We start from the raw sequence: 27,314 nt of genomic DNA, 5'->3' as shown, positions 1-27,314 counted from the left end.
CAAGGGACGAGCGCCGCGGGCACAGAGTGTGGGAAGGGGTGGAGGGCGCGGTGCTGCTGTGGCTCAGGACCTGCGGACGGTGGTGTCCATCTGCGGCCCGACCCGAGAGGCGCCGAGCTCGGGCCGGAGAGGCGCGGGTCAGCCGGGCTCCACCGCGTTCCCCGGGCTCCGCCACCTCCCGGAGCCTCCGCCGTGTCCCGGGATCCGCGCTCGTCCCGACCCACCCCGTCGGGGCCGCTACGGCCGCCAGGGGGCGCGGGTTGTGTTCGCCGCGCTGCACTATGGGAGCTGTAGTCCGGCTCGGCGGAACTCGCGCTCCCGGCGTGCCCCGCGCTGGAGCGGCGGGGTGGCGCGTGCGCGGTGGCGCGCGGCGCGCGCGGCCCGGGGATGTCGCTGCTGAGGCTGCGGGCGGTGCTGAGGGGCCCGGGAGGGCTGAAGGGGCCCGGTGAGCGGGAACGGGGACCGGGGCGGATACGGCGGGACACGGAGGCACTAGAGGGGCATGGAGGGACCGGCGGGGACACGAGGAGACGAGGACACGGCCCGAGTGTGCGGACGGAGCTGGGCCGGGACGTCCCACGATCCTGAGCGTTCTCTGGGATACACCTGGAAGATGGAAGGGTCTTTTTGCGTCGTGAGCGCCCCAGGAATAGAGTCGGGCCCGTGGAAGTGCTGGGATTTATTACTCTCCAAAGGACTGATGCGGGAGCTCTGGGACCTGTCCCAGCTGTGGGATAGCACCTGACGGCTCTGGGGGTCTTGGGGTGCTGACACTCCGTTCACAGCTCTGGGGTTTGTGGTGTCCTTGGGGTCATGTTCCTTCTGAGCCTCTGGTTCCAGGGGGTGAGGGGTGTCCCTGTCCCTCCTGCCCTCCTATGCTGCTGCTGGAGCAGCTGAGCTGAGAAACATCCTCAGTCACTCTGTCCATGCTGTGTCCAGCTGGGGCCATGGGGCAGAGTGGGGGACAGGGAGTGAAGCTTCCTCTAACCCCCCTGTCTTTGTGTTCTTCCATAGCAGGGATTCCATGGAGAATCTTCAGGAGCTACTCCTCTGCCAGCACCAAGGAGAAGGAGAACAGAAATGGCACCTGTGAGAGGACAGAGCTGCTGGAAGGTCAGTGCTGGAAGAGCTGCAGTGAGCAGACAGAAGTCAGACCAGCCTGAGTTGTTGGTTTTAATCTGGCAGTGAGACTGCTGGGTTTCTGGGATGCTGGGGTGGGTTCCTGCGATGCTGGGGTGGGCCCCAGCTTGCAGGTAGATCTCAGACGGACAGTGGTTGATATCTCTGTCTGGGAGCAGGGCTGGCCAAGGAAGGATGAAGTTCTTGTGTGAACCCTTTTTTTTGAGCATGATTCTGATACTTCCAGGGTGAGGACAGGGCAGAGCCTTCTGCTGTGCCTTGTCTCCCATCACTTCTGTCTGTTTCCCACTAGTGCTCAAAGCTCGAGCGAAGCAGCTCCAAGGCAGTAATGTCCCAGAGGTGACAGTCGACAAGGTAGAACTGGCTGCAGTGGACAATGACAAGTACCAGGAGGATGTGGCCCCTGGCCCCAGGGAGAACCAGCCCATTCCCAGGGCACGGGGTGATGGCCTGGCCCGGTCCAGCCCCTGGGCCAAAAAGTTGCAGAAGGAGATGTACATCCAGCAGCTGAAGATGAAGCAGGAATTGCCTAGTGCTGCCTCCCAGCTGGCTCTGGAGAGCCAGGCCAAGACCAAAGCAAAATCCATGAAGAGCCCAAAGATGAATGCAGCCACTGCCTGGAACCAGAGCTCTGGCAGCCCCCACAGCAAGCCCAGGGTGGTGGAAACAAAGGAAGCAGCAGAGCTGAAGAGGCCTCAGAGCATGCCAAAGGACAAGAGTAACCAACAGGTCCTGCAGCAGACCATTCAGTCCAACCTGGAGTGCTTCCAGTTCCTGCAGCAGCCAGAGGAGGCCGAGCGATACCTCCTGCTGTGCCACAGCTCTCCAGTGAAGAAGAAGGTGCTGGACATCGGTGCCTACAACATCGTGATGCGCATCTGGGCCAGGAAGGTACCGAGCCATGGGTGCTCCAGGTGGGAGAGGGGCTGGCTCATGAGGAAGAGCCTCCAGCTGATTTTACCTGTGGTTGTCACTTCAGCAAGTGTTGAAGCTTCTGGCAAGGGGGACTGAGGTAGCATGAGGCCACAAGTCCGTGTGAGGTGGCTTTGAGACAGAGAAGGGAGTGGGGAAAGGGTAGGATGGATGTGGCTAAATCTGAACAGGAGTAGAGGGGCATGGAGCTGTGACTTTAGGGCCACTGGTGTCACAGTGTCCACAGCCTCCTTCCCTTCTCAGTATCCACAGCCTCCTTCCCTTCTCACCTGCAGGGCTGCTTGAATCGCATCGACCGATTGTTTTCCGTGCTGGAGTCCAATGGCCTCCGGCCCAACTTGGACTCCTACGCAGTGGCCCTGGTGTGCATGGGTCGGAACCAATCTCCTCCCAAAGTCATCTTGAGGTAACACCTGCCTCAGGTGCTGCTGAGCCTTGGGGGCAGCAGCTCCACATCCTGTGCTTGTTGAATGCGAGATGCAGTGGGTTGGGGTCAGGAAGAGCTGTCCCTTCTGTGTTCCCATCTGGATGCTCTGACCCACTTCTCATGGTCAGATCTTGGGGTGGGCATAGCATCCTCCCTGCCATCCCAGCTGCTGGGGAGTTTGTCTGAGATTGTGCACGGAGAGATGTGGAAGGTGAGAATAGGCACTGTTCTCTCCAGAGCTGGGCTGGGAGAGGCCTTCTTCAGTCAGGAACTCCTTGGTTCCACACCCATCCCAGGCATCTTGCTCTGTCTGGCCCCTCCATTGCTGCCTGCTGGGGCTTGGCTCCTCCATTTGTTTTTATGGCACTTGTATGGAGTTTGCTCTTTTTGGCAGGCTCAGTCACACAGCTGGTTCCTGCAGGGCTCTCCAGAGGAGCTTGGTTGGGAGATTCAAGTAGATTTCATGTACAATGGACAGGAAAGTGTCAGTGCTAAAATAAGCAGGTAAAAGAGCCCTGGAAGATCCCACAGAGTGGGCCTAGGGGCAGTGCCTGGGGCTGGAGGCACAGCCAGCTCCTCGCCAAAGGATGGAGAAAGCTTCTGATGCATTAGTGCTGAACCTCAGGGATGTGTCACTGGCCTCTCTGTCCTTTGGCTGCTGACAGGTTCTAGATACCTTCAAGGGAATGTCTCCAGTCAGCTGACTCTGAGGGGGCTGGCAGTGACTGTGCTGGACAGTGTGGGAACTGTGGCAGTGCAGCACAGGCTGTGGGGCTGCCTGTGGGCAGCTGGGTCCTGCAGTGGCTGGAGCTCAGCCTCCCTGCCCAGGGAGCTCTGCAGCAGTGCAGGCTGAGGGATGGACACCTGATCTCTGTAACCTGAGGCGGGTGACCTTGTGGGACGGGTTGTGCTGAGGTAGCTCTTGCCCTGGCAGCTTCTATACAACATGCTCGGGCTCTTGAGGAAGATCAAGCCTGTCCTGTCTGCCCCTCCTCAGATACCTGCAGCAGCTGAACAGCAGTGGCTTCCATGTGGATGAGCTCTTCCAAAAGTGCCTGTTTGAGGAAGATGAGAAGGAGATGGTGCTGTGGGCCATCAGGACTGTCCAGCCCAACTACCAGCTGCCTCCTCCACCCAGCCCCGAGATCTCTAAGTCTTCTCTGCTGCAAGACTTCTATTCCAGAGTAAGCCACAGCGCTCAGGGAGGTGTTGAAGCTGGTGGTGTTCACAGGTGTTCTTAGGTACAGCCCAGGGGAGGGCTAAAAAGGAACAAGCTTTTAATCTGATCTCTGCTCAATAGCCCACACAAATCATCAAATGAATGACATTACCTACAGCCTTACAGGGGAACAGCAAAGCAGAGGGTTTGCAGGGGGCTGGAGATGAAGCGGGGGGTGCTTGGGGAGGTGCTTGGCCATAACACAGGAGCAGAGCAGCCTCTGGGGTTTGCCTGCCACAGACCTCTGGACCCAGAGGTCCCAGCAAGGTGCTTTCAGCCCAGAATTGTACCACAAGCCTCTTGCAGGGAAGCTGGGAGAATGAGCATGGCTTCTCTTCCTCCTGCTTTTGGCACTGACTGCCTCTCTCCCATTGCAGGAGACAATGGTGTCATACCCCAAGCTGGATTTCTCCAGGAAGGAGTTGCAGGAACGCTTCCAGCAGCAGCTGGAGATGGAGCTGAAGAACACCATAACCATCGAGTCAGTGGAGGCAGCCAAGCCCCTGACCCCACAGGCTATCAAAGCGGTAAAGGATCTGGGGACAGCCCTCAGGGCCTGTGGGTGGCAGCTGAGGGTCCATGACCTGAAGAGGGGGCAGCTCATGCTGACCAACTCCCTTCCTTCCTTCTCCATGCAGCGTAAGCTGCTGGGCACCCTCCGCTCCCAGTGGCACGGCGCCATCCTCCAGGCCCTGCAGAATTCCAAGCGCAGCATGGCCAGGCCCAGGAGGCTGTCAAAGTACAACATCCTCTACCCCTACCTGTGTCTGCTGCCAGATGAGGAGTATGTGGACATCATGATGCAGGTAGGAGCCGTCCCTGCCCTCACAGGAGTGGGGCTGGACTATCAGCCATGGGGCTGGCACAGAGCACTAATGTCCCGCTTCAGCCATCAGAATTGGAATTTCCTGAGAGTTTTATCAGGTTCTTAGGTGCAGGATGTCTGCTCCTTCTGCAGAGCAGCCAGAGAAATCCATGCTCTGTCCTGGTTGTTTTTCCTTCCTCACCATCTGTCCAGTATCATGGAAATCAGCATCTTCCTGTGCTCCCTGCACAGCAGCATTAACTCCTGCTCTGTCTCTCTGCTGTGTCTCTCTGTTCCTCCTTCCTAAGACCTTCTTTGCCTTCCCCTTTCCCAGGTCCTCAATGATCTGTCTCCACAAGGTGAGTCCCTGGCAGTCCTGGCCAGGGAGCTGGGCTCCAAAGTCTACGACAGGTACATCACCCAGAGGAAGCTGCGCAGCCGCCAGCTGGAGAAGGTGCAGGAGATTTATGAGAACTACATCCAGCTTCTGGCAAAGGACAGCCAGGTAGGAGCCAGGTGTCTGTCCCATGCAGGAAAGCTCTGGGCTTTGCAGGGCAGGAAAGGAAAGAGGGAGAAAGGGGCCAAGGCCACTGCTCTGGGCACCTCAAGGACCAGGTGAGCAGGTTGTTCTCAGAGCTGAGTGCTCATAGGGGCAGGCAGGTCTGCAATCTGGGCAGGAGGAGCTGTGGGGACAGGGTGTCAGCACTGGGATGTGGCAAGAGGAAGGACTTTGCAGTGCCCCTGTTCCTGTTCTCACTGTTGGGCTCACCCCAGCTTCCTCAGCCCTCCTTCCCCAAACACCCCTATCAGGGAGGACCTCGTGGGGACACAAAGATAGGACAGTCCTTCTCAGAACTACGTCCCAGGTAGATAGATCCCATCCAGCAAAGCCTCTCCAGCTGACTCCATTTTCACTTTCCACCTCCCAGCCTAAACAGTACTTGCCACGGGAGTACTGGGAGAAGCTGGTGGCAGAAGCAGGCTTTGGGCCTTCCCTGAGCTTGAAGAACTGCAGCTGGCCGTGTGTGCTCCTCATGCGCCTGGGCATGTACATGCTGGAGCTCCTGGTGAAGGCTGTCAAGGTGCCCAAGAACATCCTCAATCGTCGCCTGGAGTCCAAGCCTATCCCTGTCCTCTACCATGTCTACTCCTTCTACAGTAACTGGCAGGTGAGCCTCACCCTGGGGGCTCTGGGGCTGTGCAGGATACCCCTTTCTCAAAATCAGATCCTTGCAAGGGCCTTTCCTGTCCTTGCTGCCATTCCTGCTCAGGGAGGCTTTGAGGAGCCCTTGATTCTGTGTGGGTGCTCTCCTTACTTGGCACGATCCTTACGGAATGGCTGGCTGACCTCATGCTCTTCCACACTCCAGCCCTAATCCTCTGCTGCTGATTCTCCTCTCCAGGTTGGGCTGATAAAGCCCCATCCTGTCTTCTCCCAGCTTGTGTCAAATGCTGCAGAGACCATGCTGACCTTCAACTCCTCTGCCATGCCCATGCTGTGCCCCCCGGTGCCCTGGACCTCCCACAATTTCGGTGCCTTTGTCCTCAATGACACCAAGCTGATGCGCTTCATGGATGAGACCACCCACCACCAGCTGCTTCTGGAGCAGTGTCCCCCTGTGAACCTTCACCCCGTGCTGGATGCCCTGAACCAGCTGGGCAACTGTGCCTGGAAAATCAACCAGCCAGTGCTGGATATTATCATCTCCATCTTCAATGACAAAGGGGATGAGAAGCTGGACATCCCACCACCCCTCTCTGAGGCTCCCAAGCCTCCCACTGCTCCCGGCCATTCCTCCACCTGGAGCAAGTCCCTCAAGCACGAGCTGTTCCTGTGCAAGAAGAAGACTGCAGAGATGCACAGCCTGCGCATGGACGCGCTCTACAAGCTCTCCATCGCCAACTACGTCAGGGACAAGGTGTTCTGGTTCCCTCACAACATGGACTTCCGTGGCAGGACTTACCCGTGCCCGCCCTATTTCAACCACCTGGGGAACGATGTCACCCGGGCCATCCTGCTCTTCGCAGAGGGGAGGCCACTGGGGCCCAGGGGACTTGACTGGCTGAAGATCCACCTCGTCAACCTGACGGGGCTGAAGAAGAAGAATGCCTTGCAGGAGCGGCTGGACTATGCCAATGAAATCATGGAGGACATCCTGGACTCGGCTGACCACCCGCTGACGGTACGTGGGAGCTTCTGGGAAGTGAAATAAAACGGAAATCAGAATCAATTTTGAAACAAAAAAGTTTTGAAAGATACACTTTTGAGAGTGTAAAAAGGGAAAAAGAAATGCAGAGATTCCTAAATATTCCCTTCCTGTCTGAAAACATGGTGGAAAAACTAGGGAAGTGGAGGCACGGAGGGAGGAGGTGCTGTGCCCAGCATATGCTGAGTGCTCAGGGGCTGTGATTTGAGGGGCAGAGGAGCAGTGCCTGCTCCCACCAGCCTGTGCTTTCTCATTACCAGGGCAGGAAGTGGTGGATGAACACCGATGAGCCCTGGCAAGCCTTGGCATGCTGTATGGAAATCGCCAAAGCCTCGAGGTCCCCAGATCCGGCAGCCTACATCTCTCACTTCCCAGTTCACCAGGTAGGAGCCTGGCAGATCCTCACGGCCCGTGCGAGGCTCAGCGGGGCAGGAAAGCAGCATCCAGGTCTCCAGCACTGCAATCCCATCCCTGCTCCACATGGCTGGGCTTTCTTAGGAATGGGAATGCAGTGTTGGGCATCTTGGCATGAGAGCTCTGGTGATTTGCTGCTGCCTGCAGCCATCCATGAGCTGGTACAGCCGAGGGCTGCCTCGCTTTCCTTGGCTCGAGAAGAGCCCAGCTGGGAGATCACTGGCAGCTGCCTCAGGGTGAGAGCCAGGCCAGTCCCACCTTCTGCAGCCACAGGATCAGGACTGGAAGTCAGCCCAGCAGGGCAGCACCTGGCTATCTGGAGTGCTTGGAGCTGTGCTTTGGGGGCCTTTGCTGTACTCTTGCTCCAAGGCTGAAACCAAGCAGCTCTGCAGGAGCCAATGTGGGAGGTCTGGAACTCTGAGGAAGGGCACGGGGACAGAGGTGGTTGTCCCCCACTTTCAGTGGCCTGTCACCATGTGGCCTGTCCCTTCTCAGGTGCTGCTAAGCTCCCTGAAGGCACCTGCTCCATGGTTGCACAGGGATGAGGCTGATAGTGGCTGTGGGTGAGGGTTGGCTGCTCCTTTCTCTTCTGAGGAGATCGAGTGGCCGTGACTGATAGGAGGATAGGGGAGCAGTTATTCTGCCAGTCTTGAGGGTCTGGAATATGTGTGAGACAGTCAGGACTGGTATTTTGATGACAACAAAAGATCAAGAGAGCAGCTGGGGGTGTGTGGAAGGTGCAGCTAATGAAATATCAGCAAGGACTTCTTCTGAAGGGTACCAGAGTCTCGTTCAGCCTGAGTCATCAGTCTTAATTAACAGAGCCATCACATCCTGGTGCTGCCTTTCCACACTGCAGGGAGTGGGGAGAGGGTGCAGGAGGAAGGAGGCCCTGCTTGAGGAGCCTGACAGTCCTGGGGTATCTGTGGCTCCCTGGACCGGGGAGAGCCTGAGCACAGGGGGCCAGGAACAGCAGGACATCTGTGAGAAACATTGCTGCCAGTGCAGTCTGGGGAGAACCAAGATATTCATGCACCATCATTTGGGTCCTGTCTGTCTCACCCAAGCTGCTCTTGGTTCCAGGAGGGCTGCAAAGGCAGCTGCTGTGGCAGACGCTCACTGTGCCTCTGATGCAGCTTTGGAAATCTGGGTGGGAGCTGATTTCTGTCAGAGGCATGTTTTCATCTGCTGGCAGTGCAGCTGGCTGGAGCTGCAGAGCCAGCTGGGGCTTCCTGAGGGATCTTTGGCTTGGCCTGCCTTTTCCTGCCTCTGATCCCACAACTGCTGAGGCTGTTTTGACTGCTTGCTCTTGGGGCTGCTTTTAGCATCCTAGATGTATTCAGTGTTTTCCCAATTTTCTGGTTTTCAGTGTTTCCACAGAGCTCTGATGTCTTTGGAAACCCACAGAGGTGGTGATGATTTTAAAGAGGAGGTTTTTGATTTTAAACCTCACAGGTCACAGCAGTTAGGGATGGACCCAAGCAGGAAGCCTGGCCAGAAGGCAAATGGTCACTGCCCTGAAGTGTGGGTGGGAAATGATGACCACATTAACCCTGTGCATGGGGAGGGGATGGATGAGCAGGGCTCTGTCCACACATTTAACTCCTTGTTTCCCTCGTGCTCTTCCTGCAGGATGGCTCCTGCAATGGGCTGCAGCACTATGCAGCGCTTGGCCGGGATCTCAGCGGCGCTGCCTCCGTCAACCTGGTGCCCTGTGGGCTCCCTCAGGATGTCTACAGTGCAGTGGCCCAGCAGGTGAGGCACAGTGGAGACACACAGGGTCCTTCTGGACCTGCCTCCTCCTCTTGGTCTGCACAGGGTGACTCCCAAGGAGAAAGGTGGCGATGAGTGTGCAGAGAGCTGGGCGGAGACAGGGACTCTGTCCCCAAGTGAGATCTGACTAGAGATCTGTCCTCACAGAGGTGGCTGGGAGAAATCTCCTGGGATTTCTGCTTTTCTCACTTGTCCTGAATGAAGCCTGGAAGAACTAGGCTGGAGAGGTGGAAGAGAGCAGAGTGTGTTCCTCATCCCTTGGTCAAAGCTGCCTGGCATATGGGTTATGAGATTTTTCTTCCTTGAGATGAGTTGGAGGGAGTGGAGAGAGATTCAGCCGTGGTCCTGCTACAAAGCCTTTGGTTTCTTCGGCAAGACATGGTGTGAAACTTGCCACTGGGAGAGTGGTAAGAGGCTCATTCAGCTGGCATTGGACCCTGCATCTCCTGTCTGGGTCTCAGCAGGTTTTCTCCAGGCAGCACCACACCAGAGAGCAGAAAGAGTTCATGGGGGTGCAGAGTTTGCTCAGTTGTCACTTGGGGGCAGAGGCAGAAGAACCCAGGTTCTAAGCCACAGCCAAGCTGTGTCCTTGTCCCAGCTAGCACCACCTGGTTGCCAAGGGACAGTGCTGAGGCAGCAGGGAAGGCTCTGCAGGCACAGTTATCCATGCTGGATCTCTTCAGCAGGTGCCTTCTGTTATCCAGGGTGGTGAAAATGGGCTGCAGGGATTCTGATGGGGGCTTGAGCCGGGCAGTGCACAGCTGGGAGGGTCCCACAGGCCACCAGCCATGGAGGGGGCTCATGCCAGCAGTGACCCAGAGGCACTCTCCTCAGGTGGAGGAGTTTCGGAAGAAGGATGCTGAGCAGGGGGTGAAGATTGCCCAGGTGCTGCAGGGCTTCATCAGCCGCAAGGTGGTGAAGCAGACGGTGATGACGGTGGTGTACGGGGTCACTCGCTACGGCGGCCGCCTGCAGATAGAGAAACGCCTCAAGGAGATCAGCGAATTCCCTGAGGTAGAATTCCTGTGTGTCCCCCCTCCCTGGATCCTGTCACTTTCTGTCTTTGGCTGTCCCTTTGCATGACCCATGGCTCTGCCTCTGGTCTGTGCCAGGAGTACTTGTGGGAAGCATCTCAGTATCTGGTGAAGCAGGTGTTCAACAGCATCAAGGAGATGTTCTCAGCGACTCGAGATATCCAGGTAAGGAGCCTGTTGACCCTTACCTCCTCTTTTTCTTCTTCCCTGGTCCATTCATACACAGACAAGGGGATGTTCTGTGGGGAGAGATGGTTCTCCTGGCTCTGGGCCCAGAGAGGATCCTCCTGCCCCAGCCCAGAGGTGTGGGATTGTGCCAGACTCCCCAGTAAGAGCTGGACTGTCACAGTCTGTGGCAGGAGTGAAGGTGGCCTGTGCTGGGAGGGGATGGGGTCTCCCAGCTCCACACTAACTCCAGCTGCTTCCTCCTCTATTCTGAAGAACTGGCTGACAGAAAGCGCCAAGCTCATCGCCCAGTCAGGCCGGACAGTGGAGTGGGTGACACCACTGGGGCTCCCCATCATCCAGCCCTACTATCGCTCCAGGTCCACTGTGGTGAGTGTCCAGTGTGAGGTCTCATGGCACAACCTCCTGGTGCTGTGGTGGGAGCAGGGAAAAGACAGCCAGGCTAAGGCCCGGCAGGATGGCACTACTGGTGGGTGAGCCTGCAGAGCAGGTAGGATCCCTGTGTACAGGCACATCCTGCAGCCTCGTGGCTCCCTGCAGAGCCTGGAGTGTGTGGGTGGGCTGGTGAGGAAGCTCTGCGGCTCCGTCCCACTCAGGCAGCTGGGGCACGGGCCGTTCCCCGCTCTGAGAGCCTCCTCAGGGCTCGTGTGACTCAGTCTCGCTGCTGTCACCTCCCACGTGCTGCTGTGCTGACTCACAGCCCCCCAGCCCGGCTCCAGCAGCCCTTCTCGGGCCAATTCACCCTGCGAGGGCGAAGGGGTTCCGATGCCTGCCAGCACCCTCAGGAGGGGAGCTGGGCAAGTGGCAGCTGCCGAGGTGCTGGGACACCCTGGGAAGGCACAAGCCTCTCTCCAGAACAGTGGGGCAGTGCCCAGCCCCCTGTGCTGCCAGGCAGGGCAGGGTGACAGCTGGTCCCCTCTCTCTTCACAGCTGAATTGTGGCATGCAGCGCTTGAGTGTGAAAAACCCCAACAGCAGCCAGTAAGTACAAACCATGGCCTGCACTGCACCCCTGCTGACCCCAGCCTGTGCTCTGGGGACAGGGTCTTCCTATCAGGGAGGCTGTCAAGGAGTGCCAGAGCTCCTGTTATTGTCCCTGAGCTGCAGAAAGCTGAACAGAGCAGCACAGCCTTGGCAGCTCCCTCACCCCCAGGCTGGGGTGGCACTGCCTCTGTGCCAGTGCTGTCATCTTTGGCCCTGAAATGTCCCAGCTCCTCTGTGCCCCGCTTTGTCCTGCAGGAAACCTGACACTGTGAAACAGAAGAATGCCTTTCCCCCCAACTTCATCCACTCTCTGGACTCCACACACATGATGCTCACAGCACTGCACTGCCTCAGGTAGGGAGTGGGCAGCTGGGCTCCCAACCAGCTCTTCCCTGGCTCAGGACTCTTTTGGGAGAACATTGCTGGGGCAAGGCACCACATGGGACTGAGGAGTCTCTGGTGGGTGGGCATTTGGTGTTCCTGGCAGAGAAGGAAAGGAGGCAGCAGGGCAGGGACAGGGAGATCCTGGGATTTGCCACCTCCCTCTGAAGAGCTGCTGCGCAGGGAGTCCCCCTCTTGTGTGGTCCCTGCTCCTGTCCCAGACAGAGGTTCTATGTGGGGTGGTCCAACACAGAGGGGTCTCAGCAGTGCTTCATGGCACCTTTGCCTCCTCCCAGGAAGGGCCTGACCTTCGTCTCAGTCCATGATTGCTACTGGACTCACGCGCTCACCGTGGATGTCATGAACCAGGTAAAAGTGTCCTCCTGGCTCCCTTGTGAGCAAGATCTTGCTGATCTGTGCTCTGGGCCCATGCCAGACCTCGCCTCCCCTGGGCTTTGCTCCATAGGCTGATTGATTCACCCAGCTGAGGTGAACCTGGGATGGTTGCTGGCGGTTGCAGCTGATTTCCTGGTGCCCCATCTCCTCCCACTCTGCAGGGAGCATGTTGGGGAGAATCTGTGGAAACGGGCACTAAATGCAGCCCTGGCAGAGCTGCTGCTCCTGCCCTGCCCTGGGTCCTTTCCAAGGGCTTTTGTCACTGGGGGAAGGAGGGAAAACACCTGCTAATCTGCACCTCACTGTTGTCTCCCTGGGTCAGGTCTGTCGGCAGCAGTTTGTGGCTCTGCACAGCGAGAAAATTCTGCAGGATCTGTCTGAGTTCATGCTGGAGAAGTACTGCAGGTATTCCTGACCTGTTGCTTTTTCCCCCCCACCTCCCTGGGTCATGTCCAGGTGCTTTTACAGGTTGGGTCACCTGCCTGGGGGTTGCTCTGGGGGAAAGCTGTCCTTCCTTCTTGCCTGACACCCAAATCACTCTCAACAGCTGGGTAAAAACTGCTGCAGAGGCTCTGCATCCTCTGGCTGCAGAACCAGGGGAGGGTTTGGCAGCTTTAGGGCCTACCCTGGATTGCTGGGGCTGGGCTCTTGCTCTCACTCTGGGGTGCATGGTCTGTTGTGGAGGAGCTGGCTCCTGTTGTCAGGAGCAGAGGAGGGTGTGCCTGGTTCCAGATAGCCTGTGTTTATTTGCTTCCTTCTAGTTCATCCAGCTCCAGCACAGCGCCCATAGCCCATTGGCAGAAGAGACTGATGGAACAGCTGTCCAATGTCCCCAGGACAGGTAGGAGCATGGGACAGGAACATGCAGAACTCAGGACTGTTTTGGAGGCAAGGGAAATGAGATGGAGTGGCCCCCAAAACCACCAAAAGACAAAAAGCCAGAGCTGTCTCCTAGGATCAGCTTTCCCCTCCTGTGCTGGACTGCAGAGCCACGGGCCAGAGCAGTCCAGCATGTCCCCATTCCCCTGTAGCATCCCTGTTAGTGGTCCCTGCCATCCTCACTGAGTCCCTGGGATTTCCCCGAGGCTGACCCAGCTCTTCCCATCCTGCTCTTGTTCCGTTCCCATCTGTTCCCAACCGTGAGCATTTGCTCGGAGATGGGAGTGAGGGACTCGGCATGGTAATTGCCAGGATCTAGATGATATACATGCAATGGGATTAAGGCAATTAGTTTAACTCCTTCTAATCCTTCAGCCCTGTGTCTGCCAGGCCATCTGGCTCTGCCTGACCTCTGTGTGGAGTGGCCCAGCACTCCATGGGCAGCACAGTCCAGGGGCAGGGATCCTTCGTACACTGAAGCCACTTCTCTCCCCCTGTCCATCCCCACCTTGCTCTCCTGACCTCTCCTTTGCTCCCCTCAGGTGAATTCAACCTGAAGCAAGTGATGGATTCCACATATTTCTTCAGCTGAGCCCCAGCAGTCCTCAGGGCCCTGGGATAGCTCTGGACCTCCAGCCATGGTGGGCACTGGCCTGCAATGATCTTCTGTCCCACATCTCAAGGGGAAGGAGTTGCAGCTTCCAGTGAGAGCCCTGCCTCACTCTGAAGTGCTGGGCAAACTGGGACTCTGCTGGAGCAGCTGGTGAGGGACAGGGGCTCTCCACTGTTTGCTGTCACTGCCTGTCCCAGCTCAGGGAGAGGGCACCAAGCCCTGCAGAGGGCTGCAGCTCTGGGCTGGGGGCAAAGGGGTGGCAGGAGCCAGTGTGGCTCCCCTCAGCCCACGCCCCAGTGCTCTGAGCACTGTCCTTTGCCTGGCTGTTGCCTGTCCTGGGTTGCTGTCCCTCTGCCAGCAGAGCTCAGACATGGAGGGGCAGGCAGCTGCCCTGGCCACAGCAGGAGCCCCAGCCCTGCTCTTGGCCACAGGGCAGGTGCTGCTCTGTGCTCTGCTCCAGCTCTGGGCACTGTCCTCACTCTCCAGAGCGCAGCCTCTGCAACTCGACTCATTTTCAGTCATGCGTTTTGCTGCTGCTCACTGGGGATCAGGCAGGGAAAACCACTAACTTGGGGGTCAACATGTATAATATTGTAAATAAAATGTTTTTTGAAATACAAGATGGGACCTGTGTCCTCCAAATCTTTGCCTGAAGCCTGTGAGATGCCTGGGCTCTTGCCTCACCTTGCCAGGGACACAGGGGAGGTGGGATTGCTGCCTCCCAGCCTGGCCCTGTTGTGCTGACTGGTTGGGCTTTGGTTGCTCACAGGGGTGTCACATTCTGAAAATGCTTTTGTAGCAGGAACATGGAATTGTGCCAGTGCAGCTACAGTGGGCACTGGACTCTCACAGGGGCCAAGGACAGCATTTTCAGCCAGGAGCCTTCCATTCTCACTGGACTGTGGCTTCCCAGACCTCCTCTCCAGCAGGCTGGTGCTGCAGATGGTTGGCACCTTGTAACTGGAGCTGTGTTTGGCCCAGTTCTTGGCTGTGCCCTATAACCACAGGCTCACAGTCAGCACCCAGCTTCTTCCTGGCTGCTGCTGAAGCAAGGGGAAAGCTGCTGGCAGAGGCTTTTCACCTTGTGGCTTTCCTGGCAAGGGAGACAGCTCTTCAAAGGACAAAGCTGCATCCCACAGCCTGGGCTGGGGCTGTGCCCAAGTGTTCTGGCTCCCAGGGCCGGGCACGGAGAGCGGGAGGCGCGGCAGGGAGGGACGGTGGCGAAGAAGCAGAGCCGGAGTCGTGCGTAGCTCTGTCAGCTGCTGACGTTTATTGCACAGGATGGGCTGGATGGGAAGGTGGACACTTGGAGTGGGGCCCTGTCCCTCCGGCTGCTCGGCCGCAGGGTGCCGGGGCTGGCACGGGCCCCGCGCTCGCGGTACATTCAATGTGGAAGGCTCCAGAGTGCGAGGCAGCGAGGCACACACACACACACACACACACCTGCACACACACCTGCACACACACCCACACACGCACTCACAACACACGCACAGGCACCCGGTACCCTCGGTAGGTGCCTGCCCCAGGGCTCGGGCTCCAGCGCCTGCCTCCGTCCTAGCGCTGCCTATGGGGACACGGGGCTGTGCTCTCCCCCAGCCCCGGAGTGTGGGGACAGTGTGTTCGTGGGTGCTTACAAGCCTCAGGGCGACCATCCCTCAGACCCTTCCCAACTTACCTCCAGTCCTGGACCATCACCCCTCGCCTTGGGTCTGTGAGAGGGGCGCAGGGACACGCGCGGCGCCGGGGCTGAGCCGCCAGCCCCGGGGAGGTGTCCTGCGGGTCACACACAGGGATGTGTTCAGGTCAGAGATATCATACACAGAGTTGGTCATGGCGAGGATGCAGCTGTGGCTTCTATGGGCAGCCGGGGAGGCCAAGGGGCAGCGGGGCTTCGCCGCGGGGAGCGAGTGACAGGGTCAGACTTTGGTCGGAGACGACACACCCGGGGGGCTCAGCCCAGTGACCCCGCGGTGGGGGAAAGGGCACAGCAGCCCCAGGCCCACCCTCGGCAGCTGCCCCGCTCTGCAGCGGGTGGCAGGAGGGGCCGGGGAGCGGGGCTGGCGCCGTGGCGGGGGGCGGCAGCCGGCGGTGCGGCCGTGGCCCTCACCCGGCGGCGCGGGGCGGACGCGAGGTGAGCTGGGGCTCCCCGCCGCCCCTCCGGTGTCCCCGTGCCTGGCGCGGAGGTCACAAGTTGGAAGACAGCCTGGACTTGGCCGGGTCCGTGTCGGGCGTGCTGGACGCCGAATCCTTGCGGGGCGCCGCCGAGTCCTGCGGCAGGGCGGGCGGCGGTGTCAGCGCCGAGCCCGCGGGCGCCGGGTGGGCCGCAGCCCCCCGGGAGGGCGCCGGGCCCCGCAGCGCGGCCGGAGGGCCGGGGCCCGGCGAGGCGGCGGCCGGGCCCCCGCCGATGGAGGTGCTGGACTCGCGGGCAGAGGCCGGGGGGCTCTGGGTGCTGCCGGCCGCCAGCCCGTGGGGCAGCGAGGGCTGCGAGGCCGAGAGGGGCCGCGAATCCTGGCTGAGGCTGCTGGTGTGCAGCGCCTGGGTGCTCTTGTGGGCGGCCAGGCGCTGGGGCGAGCCGGGCGCCGGCTGCTGGCTGAGGGACAGCTGCGAGCCCAGCGGCCCTGGGGCGCCTCCGTAGGCGAACGTCCGGCTGGCCAGGGGGCTTTGGGATGGTGGGCTGGCCGCGGCCGCGGCGAAGGCGCTGGTGGAGACGGGCAGGGCCGCGGGCTGCGCCGGGTCCTGCGAGGGCGAGGGGTTGGCGTGGGGCACGGGGGGCTGCGGCTGCGGCGGGGGGCTCTGCTGCAGCAGGACGGGGGACACGGCGAAGGGGCTGGGCACGGCCTGGGCGTACTGCAAGCGGCGCATCATGCGGGGCGAGCCCAGCGCCATGGAGCCCACCAGCGGGCTGGCCATCTGCGGGCAGAAGCTCATGGCGACGGCTTGCTGGAGGGTGGCGATGGCAGAGGTGACCTGGGGCTGGACGGGGCTGTACATGGCCGTGTGCTGCTGCAGCTCCGCCTGCTGCACCATCTCCCGGTCGTACTTGACGATCTCCTGGATGATCTCGTTCTCCTGGTTGTTGAAGACACCTGAGTTGAGGTCGTGCTGCACTTTGTGGAGTAGGATCGAGTTCTTCTTCCCTACAGGGAAAGGAAGGACCGTGAGACCCTGTACTGGGGCTATGCTGAGCTCCCATGGGAACCACAGCTGACACCCCCTCTCCCCCTCCAGGCCCCCCTCTGTGTCCTACCGATGCGGTCGAGACGGTCGATGGCCACAGTCTCAAAGGCCCGTCTCATCATGGGGTACTCCTCCAGCACCTCGTTGAAGTTGTCCACTGAGAGCGAGTAGAGGCGGCAGTAGGTGTCTGCACGGACACTGGCCGTGCGCCGGCCACGGGTCAGCAAGCAGATCTCTGGGGGAAAAATGCCAGGGCCAAGGTCAGAACATCACCATCGATGACAAAACAGGGCAGGCCAGGAGCAGGATGGGAGAAGCACCAGGCACTGGGTGCCCTGAGACAGCACAGGGCCTCTCACACACCCTGAGAGGGGACCAGGCTCAGTCCTGCCAGTGCTCACCCCCAAAGTAGGAACCATCGGAGAGTTTCATCTCCTTGTTGCCCTTGGTGAGGATGCTGACCACCCCATGCTGGATGAAGTACATCTTCTTGCCGATGGTGCCCTCTCGGATGATGTAGTCGCCCGGCTGGAACACCTCAAACTTCAGCTTGGTGAGCATCGCCGTGACAAAGTTGGGGTCGGCGTTGGCAAACAGCGGCATCGAGGCCACCAGCTTGCGGCAGTTGAAGTTCACGATTTCCTGTGGGGACGTGGGTGAGCCCAGGAATGTGGGACATGATTCCCCAGGGATGCGCTCCCCACCCCAAACAGTCTTATGGACACCCTGGCATGAGCTTGTGCATGGACACACTCCCACATGCAGCTGCAAAGCTGCAGCAAGAGGTGTTTGACCCTGAGTATGTGCATGGCAGGAGCTGATGGGACCCACAGCAAGGAGCAGGGGATCCCTTCCCTTGGAAAGGGGGAGCAATGCCCATCCTCACTGCAGCATTCTTCTCCCAGCTCCCCAGCCCTCACCTCACGCAGGGGCTCGTTGAGCTCCCCCAGGATGCTGTCCTCATCAAACATCTTGCCCTGGTAGCGATGCTCGTAGTAGTCGTGAATTTTCTGGCGGAAGTCGGCGGGCAGCTTGTGGAAGGACATGTACTGCTCCACCTGCTTGTACTGTGGGGAGAGGTGGTGTCAGCTGGGACCTCCACCCACATTCCCCTCTCCATCACCCCTCTCCTGCTCCTGACTGGGAACCATCACCCCACGTGGCTGCGGCTCCAGGAGGGGACAAATCCGTGGGCCCCATGCGGCTCAGTCCTACCTTCTCCTGGTACTGGCGCCGGGAGGAGTCCAGCGACTGGATGAGGGCGGTGGCGTGGCCGATGAACATGGCGTAGCAGGTGGCCCCCACGATCATGCTCAGCATGGTCAGCCAGATGTCCGTCATGCTCTCGGGCGCCTGCTTCCCGTAGCCGATGCAGAGCATGTGGCTCATGGACTTGAAGAGGGCGAAGGAGTACAGCTCACTCCAGGAGTCATTCTGTGGTGACAGGGACATCAGCTCAGCCATGCACACACGTGTGTGTGTGTGTGTGTGTGTGTGTGTGTGTGTGAGCATCACCCGAGGGCCCAGCGCCCTGGCTCACGCCTGGCCACAGTCACACTTCTCTCCCAGCAATAGGAATTTGTTGATGAGCAAACTTTTCCAACTTTCCAAAGTCCCCCGGCGAAGTAGGCAGGGAAGGAGAAGGGTGAGAGAGGCAGGGGAGGAAGAGGAGGAAGCCAGGCGGAACAGAGCAGAGATGGAAATTTGATGAAACAGGATGAGACAGACAGGGGAAAAGGGCCATTTGCAGGAGGCTGCAGGGCTGAGAGGGAGCAATTAGAAACAGGGACCATTATTTATTAATAGCAGCTTTGTGGCTAATGAGCAGGAGAAGGAGGCAGGGGATGGGGCCAAGAGCCCCATGTCAGCATATTCCTCCCACCCAGATCAATGCACTGCTCCAGGTCCTGTGAGACCTCACCAGGGTGATGGCAGCAGTCAGGGCAGCATGGGGCCGGGTGCTCCGTGCGCCGTGGGGCACCACAGCCCTGACCCCCGGGGGAGATGGCATCTCCTGGGGCTGGAGGATGGAGGATGGATGATGTGGGGGTGGGTGGGAGCCCCGGGGAGCAGGCAGGAGCACGGTGTGGGGCAGATGGAACTCACCACCATCCCATTGATGGAGACCCAGCAGTTCTGGGGGAAATCCTGTAGCATGGGCACCAGGAACTGGAGGCAGCCGTCCCAGTGGCAGAGCAGCAGCATCATCCCGATGAGGTTGATGATCCTCATCACCGCGCTGGCCAGGTCGTAGGTCATGTGGAAGATCTGTGGGTGGGTGGGATGGCAGGAGGTGAGCGTGGGGACTGTCCCCCACAGCTCAGGGCACCGACCTGCATGGCCTTAGCTGGAAGAGGCTGGCCTGGCTCTGGCCTGGAGGTGGCTGTGCTCCACCTGCCTATTTATAGCTGGTGGGTGCCGCTGTGCTGCCGCCCGGGAAGCGCTAATGGCAGCGAGCCTTGGTGAGGATCAGGGAGACACAAATACTCTGGGCACTGAGCAGGGCAGCTCCCAGTGCAGGGTGTGGGCCAGAGCTACACAGCAAAGCTGAGCATGTCCCCTCAAAGCAGGGTAGATCCTCAAAGATGGGGACCCCAAAGGGCTTGGGGGTCCTGCTGGCCTCCCCAGTGTTCCCCGAGCTCCTGGTGGGGTAGGGAGCCAGAGGGGAGAGGCAGGAGGTGCTGAGCTGAGCAGGGGGACAGGATCCTACTGCTGGCAGAGCAGGGGTGGGTGCTATATCACAGCTCAGGGATGCCCCAAACCCTGCAGGGTGGGTCACAGCCACCCACCAGCCCCACAAACAGCCCCACAGATCCTCTCCACCCCGCCGGTTTGTCAGGGGAGCACTGCGCCCGCAGGGCCCCTCCAGCTCCCGCACTCTCCAGCCATCCAGCTGCTGCCGAGGGTCCCACAGCAGGTCCTCACCTCCTCCCACTGGTGGATGTAGCGGATGAGCCGGGAGAGGCGGAGGAGCCGCAGGAGGCTGAGGATCTTGGTGAATCGGACGATGCGGAGGGCGCGGGCTGTCTTATAGACCTCTGAGTCTATGCCCTTCTCCACAATGAGGAAAACGTAGTCCACAGGGATGGAGGAGACAAAGTCCACCACAAACCAGGTCTTGAGGTACTTCTTCTTGATCTTCTCGGGGTCCAGGATGATTTCTGTGTTGTCCTCAATGACAATCCCTGTCCGGAAGTTCAGCACCAGGTCCATCAGGAAGAAGGTGTCAGAGACCACATTGAACACGATCCAGGGGGCCGTGGTCTCCTCCTTGAAGAAGGTGATGCCCACGGGAATGATGATCAGGTTTCCCACCATGAAGAGCAGCATCGTGAAGTCCCAGTAAAATCTGGGGAGCGAGAAGATGTTGGGGGATGTCACCAGCGCCCCAGAGTCCCCCCCATGCCAAGGGGACCCAGCCACCACGCCCTGCCCTAAGGGACCTGCATCACTGGGCTACTGTCACTCCAATGCCACCTCAGGCACAGGAACCCTTCATCTTCCCAGAGACCACATCCTGCTCCCTGCTCTCCAAACTGCCCCCAGGATGATCCTGCAGCCAGCAGAGCCCCTGATTGAGTCAGAGGATGGGGCTGAGGGCTTCTGCTGGTCTGATCTGGCCCGTGACAGCAGGTCCTGGGGAGGGGAGAATGATGGCACCAAGCACCAGAGGGGGACATGCTCCAGCTGAGCTGGTTTTTTTTTGAGCATTCGGGGGATTGGGGACCCCCAAACGACGGGCAGTGCTCAAGGTCCCGGGTAGAGTCAGTACCCGAGAGCCCTGGGAGCGGCCGCCCTTTTCTGCGCTCCCAGAGCGGGGACCCAGGGACAGGGGACAGTCCCCAGGGCCAGCCAGGGCCACCTCACCCCGGCGCCTCCCTGGGCCAGGCTGGCTCGCGGTTTCGGGGGTGCCGGGGCGGGCTCTGCCCGCGGTGGAAGGAGCCGCCGAGGCTCCGGTGCAGCGGAGCACGTAGGGCTGCAGCTGGCGGCGGCAGCGCCCGCAGCCCCGGCCAGACGCGCGGGCGGTGCGGGGTGGGCGGCAGCGTCCGCCCCCGGCCCTGCCTGGGCTGCGCTGCTCCTCCGCCCCCCTCCTGCCTCACCCCACCCTTCTCCCCTTTCTCCTCGTCCCCCTCTCCCGGGCCACCGATGACCTTTGTGAGCATCTGCAAGGTCACAGCAGCAGCTCTGTCACGGCAGGATGACGCGGAGGCCACCTCGCCTCGCCCGGCCGGGGGGCAGGAGTGGGGGGATCCTCCTCAGTGCCACGGGCACCGACACGCAGGACCCCCGCCCACGCATCCAGCTCAGCCCACCCGGGCAGGGTGAGGGGCTGGGGGTGCCACGCTGTGCCCCGGGCACGCTGCTCCCTGCGGGACACGGGGGGCGAGGAGGAGACCCCCGCGCACAGAGGAAGGGGCGATGGGCCATGGCCCCCCCTCCCCACTGCGCAGAATAGCGCAGGACCAGAAGGAGCTGAGCATCCCAGCTCCTGACCTTTCTCCAATGACACCTTCCTCATGTGAGACATTGCCGTGGCAACCGTGAGTGATGTCACTGCTGCAACACGATGACTTCACACCAGGGCGGTCCCCAGGGTACCCTCGGCAGAGGAGCTGTGTTCCCCGTGCTCCCCTACACCGAGCTCCGGCACCAAACAGGCCCTGATGGAGCCCTGGGCTCCCATGCACGGCATGACCTTCCAGGGATGCCGAAATCAGCAGAGCTGCTGTGGAGCTGGATCTGTCCCCAAACCCCCTGGCAGCTCCTGCTCGGACTGACCCTGCTGCGCTGCGTGGGTCCCACAGGGGCATTAGCCATGCAAAGCTGCGAAGAACAAAGATTAAATAACCACGCCAGCTGGGCAAAACTCCCCTCTGGCTCCAATCCCTCTGCAATCTGGCTGAGCCAGGGCAGAATTGGGCCTGCGGAGAAAGATAAACTGCTCCTGATCCCCCACTGCACACAACTGACCCTGTGCGATCGCCCCGGGGACCAGCGTGCGATGCCAACGCTTTCTTCCTCAGAAGGTTCGTGTGCATAGAAAAAAGATCCAATCCAGGCTACTAAAAATATCTGAAAACAAATTAATCAGGATCCTCGACACCCCTCCTTTGCTTCTGACCCAATTGTACGACAGCGATGATGACAGGAGATGCCCAAAGCCCCTGTGAGAGGCGGCTGTCACCTTCCTGCTCCATCACCCGCCCAACGCCTGGCACAGTGGTGCTGGTCTGAGGTCCTGGGCAAGATGAGAGAAGGGTCCAAGCCCTACAGGGGGCATGGCCATGGTATGCCAGGGTAGTCCCTGCTTAACTCCACTGGCAGCACTCAGCTCCAGGGATTGCCAGGGATGATCCAGCCACTCCGGTCTGTGCTGATCCCATGGAACAGGGATGAACAGAGCTCCCTCTGAGCCCTTTGGCTCTGATGGGGCCCAGATGCAAACCAGGCTGCCTGGTGGGCAGGAGCAGCACGGGATCAGTGAAAGATCGGTGTGGGATTGGCACAGGATTGGGGCAGGATCGGCACTTTGCAAACTCGCACTAAATACTCATATTCTAAAAATGAGATTGCTGTGAGAAGTGGCTTGTGAAGCCAATGGCAGGAGTTTGCCCAAGCTGTGGTGGCCAACGTGCCGTCTGTAGCCCCAGATCCCAGCACAGCCAGCTGTGATGAATGACTGGGTGCCCTTTCCCCTGGAAAATCTTTTACCCCGGGGTCCCTGGGGAAGGGGGGACAAAGGCTTTGCAAACTGCTCAAGGACCCAAACCTTCCCCATCCCCCAAGTCGGTCACAGCCTGTCCTCCCCTTGAGCGGTGGCTGACGCTGCAGAGGGAGGGACCCAGCTCCCCAGCATCCTCACCACAGGGAATGGGAACACCGGGACCAGCAGCAGAGTCCCTCTGCTCAGGAGCCCCTGTGGTGGCACCATGCAGGCAGAGGGAAAGCCCCTGAAAGCATTTAAACCTGGGTGAGGAAGGCTCCAGCCAAACAACACCAGGGACACGTTCTCTGGAAGCATCTTTGCCCCTGATTCACGTGCAGGAACGGATCTTGAGACAGAAAATCATCACCAGCGAGAACCTCTTGCTCAGCTCCAGCCCCAGTCCCAGCCCAGCCTTGTGGAAGGCTGGAGGAACCCTTGGGCAGCCCCTTGGTGGTCACAGGGTGATGGGCACTGCCACCACCTCCAAACCATCAGCTGCAGCTCCTGTAGCTCCTGCAGCTCCTGCAGCTCCTAAAGCCCCAGGGCTGGTGCAGAAACCCCAAAAGAAGCAATGAAGGAGTTGGTGTTGGCTTGGCTGTTCCTCCAGAGACCTCCAGATGCAGCAAAGTCGGTGATAATCATTGCCCAGCACCCAAAAGGAGGTGGCCCTGCTCCAGCACACACTTACAAGGTCTCTTTGATCAGATTCACAGCTCAGGATCTCACCAGCTGCCCTGATTGCTTCCTTGTCATTCAATATTTATGTAAACAGCAACTTTGGTTCCTGGAGCAAATCTGCCCTGAATTGTGTGTGAATGATGGCAGCACCATGGCTGTGAGGAGCCAGGATTGCTAAATGATGCCGATTATGAAATGATGTCACAGATGCAGATGGGTAATGATTTTCTCTTAAGATGGGAAATGGGTTTTGCAGGGTCACGCTCCATTATCATTACAGGATAAATGCTTTTTTGATTATTTCAAGGCAGGACAACAGGGGAGGGATGCACTCATGTCCCCAACAGGCAGAGCGGGTTCCTCAGCCCAGCCTCGCGTGGGCCGATCCTGTTCCTGTGCACAGTTGTGGAGCTGGAGGATGCCATGGCTCTGCCTGCAGCTCCTCCCCACTGGGCAGGGAACTCTCCTACGCCACTTCCAGCATCAGAACACAGGCAGCCACTCTGCCCCAATGGGTTTCAAGTCTCGATAGCGGTTCCAGGAGGACGAAGCCCGTGCAGGGCAGGACAGCCAGGGTGACTCCCCAAGGTCACTCCAGCACCCACCTGCCCGCTGCAAGCACCAGTCCAGGGAGTGATGCTGCTGCACTCTGGGGAATCCTCTGAGACCTCAAGCCCACTGCAGGCTCACTGGAGGGAGATCCCCGCTCTTGGCAGCACTGTGGGCTCTGCCAGCTCAGAGAAGCAGGGCAGGCTCTGCCCTGGTGCAGGCATGGGGGTCACCCCATTCCCAGCCTCCCCCAACACCCCACAGCTGCTGAGGGTGAGGAGGAGCACAGGGAGTGAGAAGGGGCCAGGTCCTCCTGCTCAGCAGCCCCCAGAGGTGGCACTACCACCTCTGCTCTGTCACGGCAGGGACAGGGGAGTTCCCTCCGCCACAGGGCCAGCAGGTGTGGTCACTTCTCACCCCAAATCTGCAGCAGAACCCAGTGTCCAGCCAGTGAGATGAGGAGGGGGCTCCACTGGGTTCCCATGGCTGGTTCCCAGGGTGAAAGGGCTTAAAACCCTGTGCAGGAAGTCGGCCCTGAGGGGAGGCCAAAGGGCTCCAGCTGCTCCTCTGGAAGATGCCAGAGGAGCCCAGGAGCAGCACATGAGGCTGAAAGCAGGAGGTGAAGGTGCTGGTCCCTGCCCTGAGCCCACGGCCACCTCCACCTGCCCCAGGGAACCCCAGCCCACAGGGACCCATCAGTGTCAGCAGTGAACAGAACCTGAGAACTGTCTCAGGGGGATCCCCCACTCAGACACCCAGGAAACCCTCCTGTGAGCCACCCCAAACCTCCCACCAGCACAGCAGCACAAAGACTTGGGGCTGAGCCCCTCGGCCCCCCAGCCCCGGTCAAATGCTCCTCCAGCCCCTCTGAGACCTCTGGAGCAGAGTCCTCCCAGTGCTGGTTCACCAGCAATGCCAGCAGGGTCTCGGCCTCCCCATCCCTGCAGGATGCCATGCTGCCTGCCCCAGACAGCGCAGCCATCCCTCCCGGGAGCTTCCTCACGACTCGGGAAGCGTTCGCTGCTCTGGAGCTCGCCAGGGCTCAGGGAACGGGAAGGAGATGGAGCTGCAGAGCCTTTCTCCAGGGTTTGTCATTCCTCGCCTGGCAGACACACAGGCTGGATCCTGGGGACTCGAGTCCTCTCAGGAGCGAGAAGGATCCCCCTCAAACCGGCTGAAGCCCAGGGACAGAATCAGGCCTCCTTGGGGGATGGGGGAGCCTTCACAACGCTCTGCCAGGCAGCGGCAAAGCACGTCCCCCTGCTCGGGGAGGGGGACACCGAACCCCAGAGAGCTCCGGGGACAGAGCCAAGGCCCGGTGGGGCTCGGGAGGGCCAAGCCGGGCCGAACCGGCCGAGACCCCGGGAAGGACAAGGGGACGAGGGGATGCCCTTGCCCAGGCACCGCGAGGGCTCCCGGCATCCCCGGAGCGGCGGCTGCTGCGCTGGGGAGGGGGATGCCCGGCTCATCCCCTCCCGCGCCCGGCGGCGGCTCAAGGTGCCCTCGGCCCGGCCGCACCCGGCGGCTCCGCTCCCCGGCCCGGCCCGGCCCGGCCCGGCCCGGCCCGGCCCCGCGGGATGCGGCCGAACCCCGCGGGTACCCCCGCACCTGAAGTCGCTGTAGGGATGGATGATCCAGGCCCCCGCCGACTTGACGCGCTCCTGCTCCCGTTCCACCGCCTTCTGCGAGCCGAACATCCGCAGCGAGAACTTGTTGACGCCGGGCTGGAGCATCGCCCCGAACTGCCGCTGCATGAAGCTGGCCTGGCTCCCGCGGACCTCCTCGGCCGCATCCTCGCTCGCCCCCTCCTCGGCCGCCTTGGCCCCGCCGGGGGATGCGCCGCCGCCGCCGCAGGAGAAGGAGACCTTGGGCTCGCGGGGCGGCTCCGGGCCGGGGCTGCGGGGAGGTTCCCCGCGACGGCACTCGCCGTTCGGGGACCCCTTCCCACCGCGGCCCCGCGCCCGCCCCGCCGCCGCCGCCCCTCCGCGCTTGGCCCCATCGGCCGCCTCCTCCTCGGCCGCTGCCTCCCCGCCCGCCGCACCGCGGCCCGCCCGCATCCTGCGCCGCTGCCGCCGCCGAGGCCACCGGCGGCCGAGTGGCGCCCGCCGCCGCGGCGGGGGCGGGCCGGGGCGGGCCGGGGGCGGGCGGCGGGGCTGGGCCGGGGGCCGGGCGGCTCCGCAGCTCCCCCCGCCGGCACAGCCCTCGCCGGTGGGACCGGCTACCGGGAGCAGGCAACCGGCACGGGCCGTCCACCTTCCGCCCCGACGGCCCCGGACTCCGGCAGGGCAGTCCCCGGTGTGCTGTGGTCCGGGACCGGCCGCTCTCCCCGCGGGGGCTCCGCTGCCGCCCGCCGAGCCTCAGGGATGCCTCAGCACTGCCGACTCCCGAGCCAGGGATGGAGCCCATCGCCGCGCCAGGTACGGGAGCTTTGCCCTCCCATCCCTGCAAGGACCCATCGCTCCGGCCCTGAGCCCTCTCTGGACCCAGCTGGTGTCAGGGGGAATCCCCCGAGCTGTACCAGGGGATGGAGACCCCGGACCGGAGCTCCAGGACAGCGCCAGCACCCGAAGTTGGATAGCGGACACCCGCCAAGGGGGCTGATGCTCTGGAAGAACGGGGACACCGGGACCGGCACCTCCTGCCCTGTGCCGCGGGACCGGGCTCGTCCGGCTGCGGCTCCCCGGGTTGAGAGGTGTCGGGGGTGCCGGAGTGAGCAGCCCCGGTTCTCCCCGAGCACCCCCGAGCAGCCGGGGCCGGGGCCGGAGCTGCCCCGCTCGGAGCTCCGGGCGGGACCCGGCGGGTGACGGAGCCTCGGGCGCGGCGCTGGCACCACCTGGTGCCACGGGACAGAACCGCAGCCGGGGCTGCCACCGCCGGCCGCGGGCCCTGCACCGAGCCCCAGGGCAGGAGACACCCCGAAAATCGCGCTGCCCACCACAGCGGCCTCGTTGTGCGACTTCACCCCCCCGGGCGTGGCACGGCCGCCTCCAAGAGCAGCGCATTTCTCCAAACCATTCCTGGGGCAGAGCACTGCTGCCCTTCCGCCGCTGCCAGCCCACCGAGCCCTGATTCAGCTTAACCTGAGCGGGAGGCTGGAGACGCCAGAGACAAGAAGTGAGGCAGCAGCTCAGGGCTGGTCCCCAGGCTCCGGGAAGCAGGGGCTGAGCAGGGTCTCCGTGGAGCACCAGCCCTCTCTCTCTGGAACACGATGGGGCACCACAGCAGGGGCCTGTTTGTGCCATCCCTGCCCAAGGTTCGATGTGGCAGCCCCTGGGCGGTGGCAGGGCTGTGGCACAGCTCACCAGGGCAACTGCAGCACAGCCCAGAGTGGCACAATGTCATCCCCTGCCCAGCTCCCAGGGCTGCTGTCCCCCTGCCCCTGCCCAGCCAGATCAAGGCACAAGTTGTGCTTTGTGCTGCAGCCCAGAGCCGGGTCAGACAGGACCCATAATCTTCATAAAGGAAATTAAACCATGCATTGATTTTTCACCGGGATGGCGCAAGGCCGGGGCTGTGAAAGCCTTGCATAACCCATTTACACAGCTCAGAGCCATGCTGCCCTCGCTGTGGTGGCACAGCAAGGCAGGAGGGAGCCAGACACCACAGCACCAGGCTGTCAGCACTGCCACCACCTCTCTGGGCACACGGTGGCCACCACAGCCATGCTCCCCCTGTGTCCCACCCCAGGCAAGGACAAGGATCTGGCCACAGAGCAAAGCTGTGGTTCAGTCATGTGCCCAGAATGAAGCAGGCAGGGGCACCTTAGGCCAGCTGGGAACACAGGGTAGCTTTTCTTCAGCCCCTGGGCTC

General features: G+C 61.0%; 2 protein-coding genes across 3 annotated transcripts; one reads left to right on the top strand and one right to left on the bottom strand.

Annotated features, from left to right (window-relative positions):
• Positions 1–278: 278 nt before the first annotated feature.
• On the top strand, positions 279–14,010 carry POLRMT (RNA polymerase mitochondrial). 2 transcript variants are annotated; one of them, XM_023943093.2, is made up of 21 exons: positions 279–445; positions 1,015–1,113; positions 1,433–2,031; positions 2,349–2,479; positions 3,498–3,684; positions 4,097–4,246; positions 4,358–4,525; positions 4,859–5,029; positions 5,454–5,693; positions 5,928–6,707; positions 6,992–7,114; positions 8,778–8,900; positions 9,753–9,932; positions 10,031–10,117; positions 10,394–10,507; positions 11,069–11,118; positions 11,377–11,475; positions 11,799–11,871; positions 12,221–12,303; positions 12,660–12,739; positions 13,320–14,010. In XM_023943093.2, the coding sequence occupies exons 1-21, from the start codon at positions 388–390 to the stop codon at positions 13,367–13,369; spliced, it is 3,645 nt and encodes a 1,214-aa protein (XP_023798861.2). In that variant the 5' UTR covers positions 279–387; the 3' UTR covers positions 13,370–14,010. The 2 variants fall into 2 exon arrangements, with proteins under 2 accessions (XP_023798861.2, XP_086718677.1); XM_086862551.1 differs by having other exon boundaries at positions 312–445; positions 1,018–1,113.
• Positions 14,011–15,485: 1,475 nt separating this feature from the next.
• HCN2 (hyperpolarization activated cyclic nucleotide gated potassium and sodium channel 2) lies at positions 15,486–25,561 on the bottom strand. The gene is made up of 8 exons (XM_086862552.1): positions 25,113–25,561; positions 19,496–19,919; positions 18,677–18,838; positions 17,786–18,004; positions 17,491–17,637; positions 16,972–17,212; positions 16,641–16,805; positions 15,486–16,530 (listed from the first exon to the last, which is right to left on the bottom strand). Exons 1-8 carry the CDS (start codon positions 25,559–25,561, stop codon positions 15,578–15,580), a joined length of 2,760 nt encoding a protein of 919 aa, XP_086718678.1. The 3' UTR covers positions 15,486–15,577.
• Between the last annotated feature and the right edge of the window lie 1,753 nt (positions 25,562–27,314).

The sequence above is a fragment of the Cyanistes caeruleus genome, chromosome 25 (assembly GCF_971803275.1).
Source record: "Cyanistes caeruleus chromosome 25, bCyaCae1.hap1.1, whole genome shotgun sequence".
NCBI classification, from domain to species: Eukaryota; Metazoa; Chordata; class Aves; order Passeriformes; family Paridae; genus Cyanistes; species Cyanistes caeruleus.
This window is presented reverse-complemented; position numbering and strand designations above follow the sequence as displayed.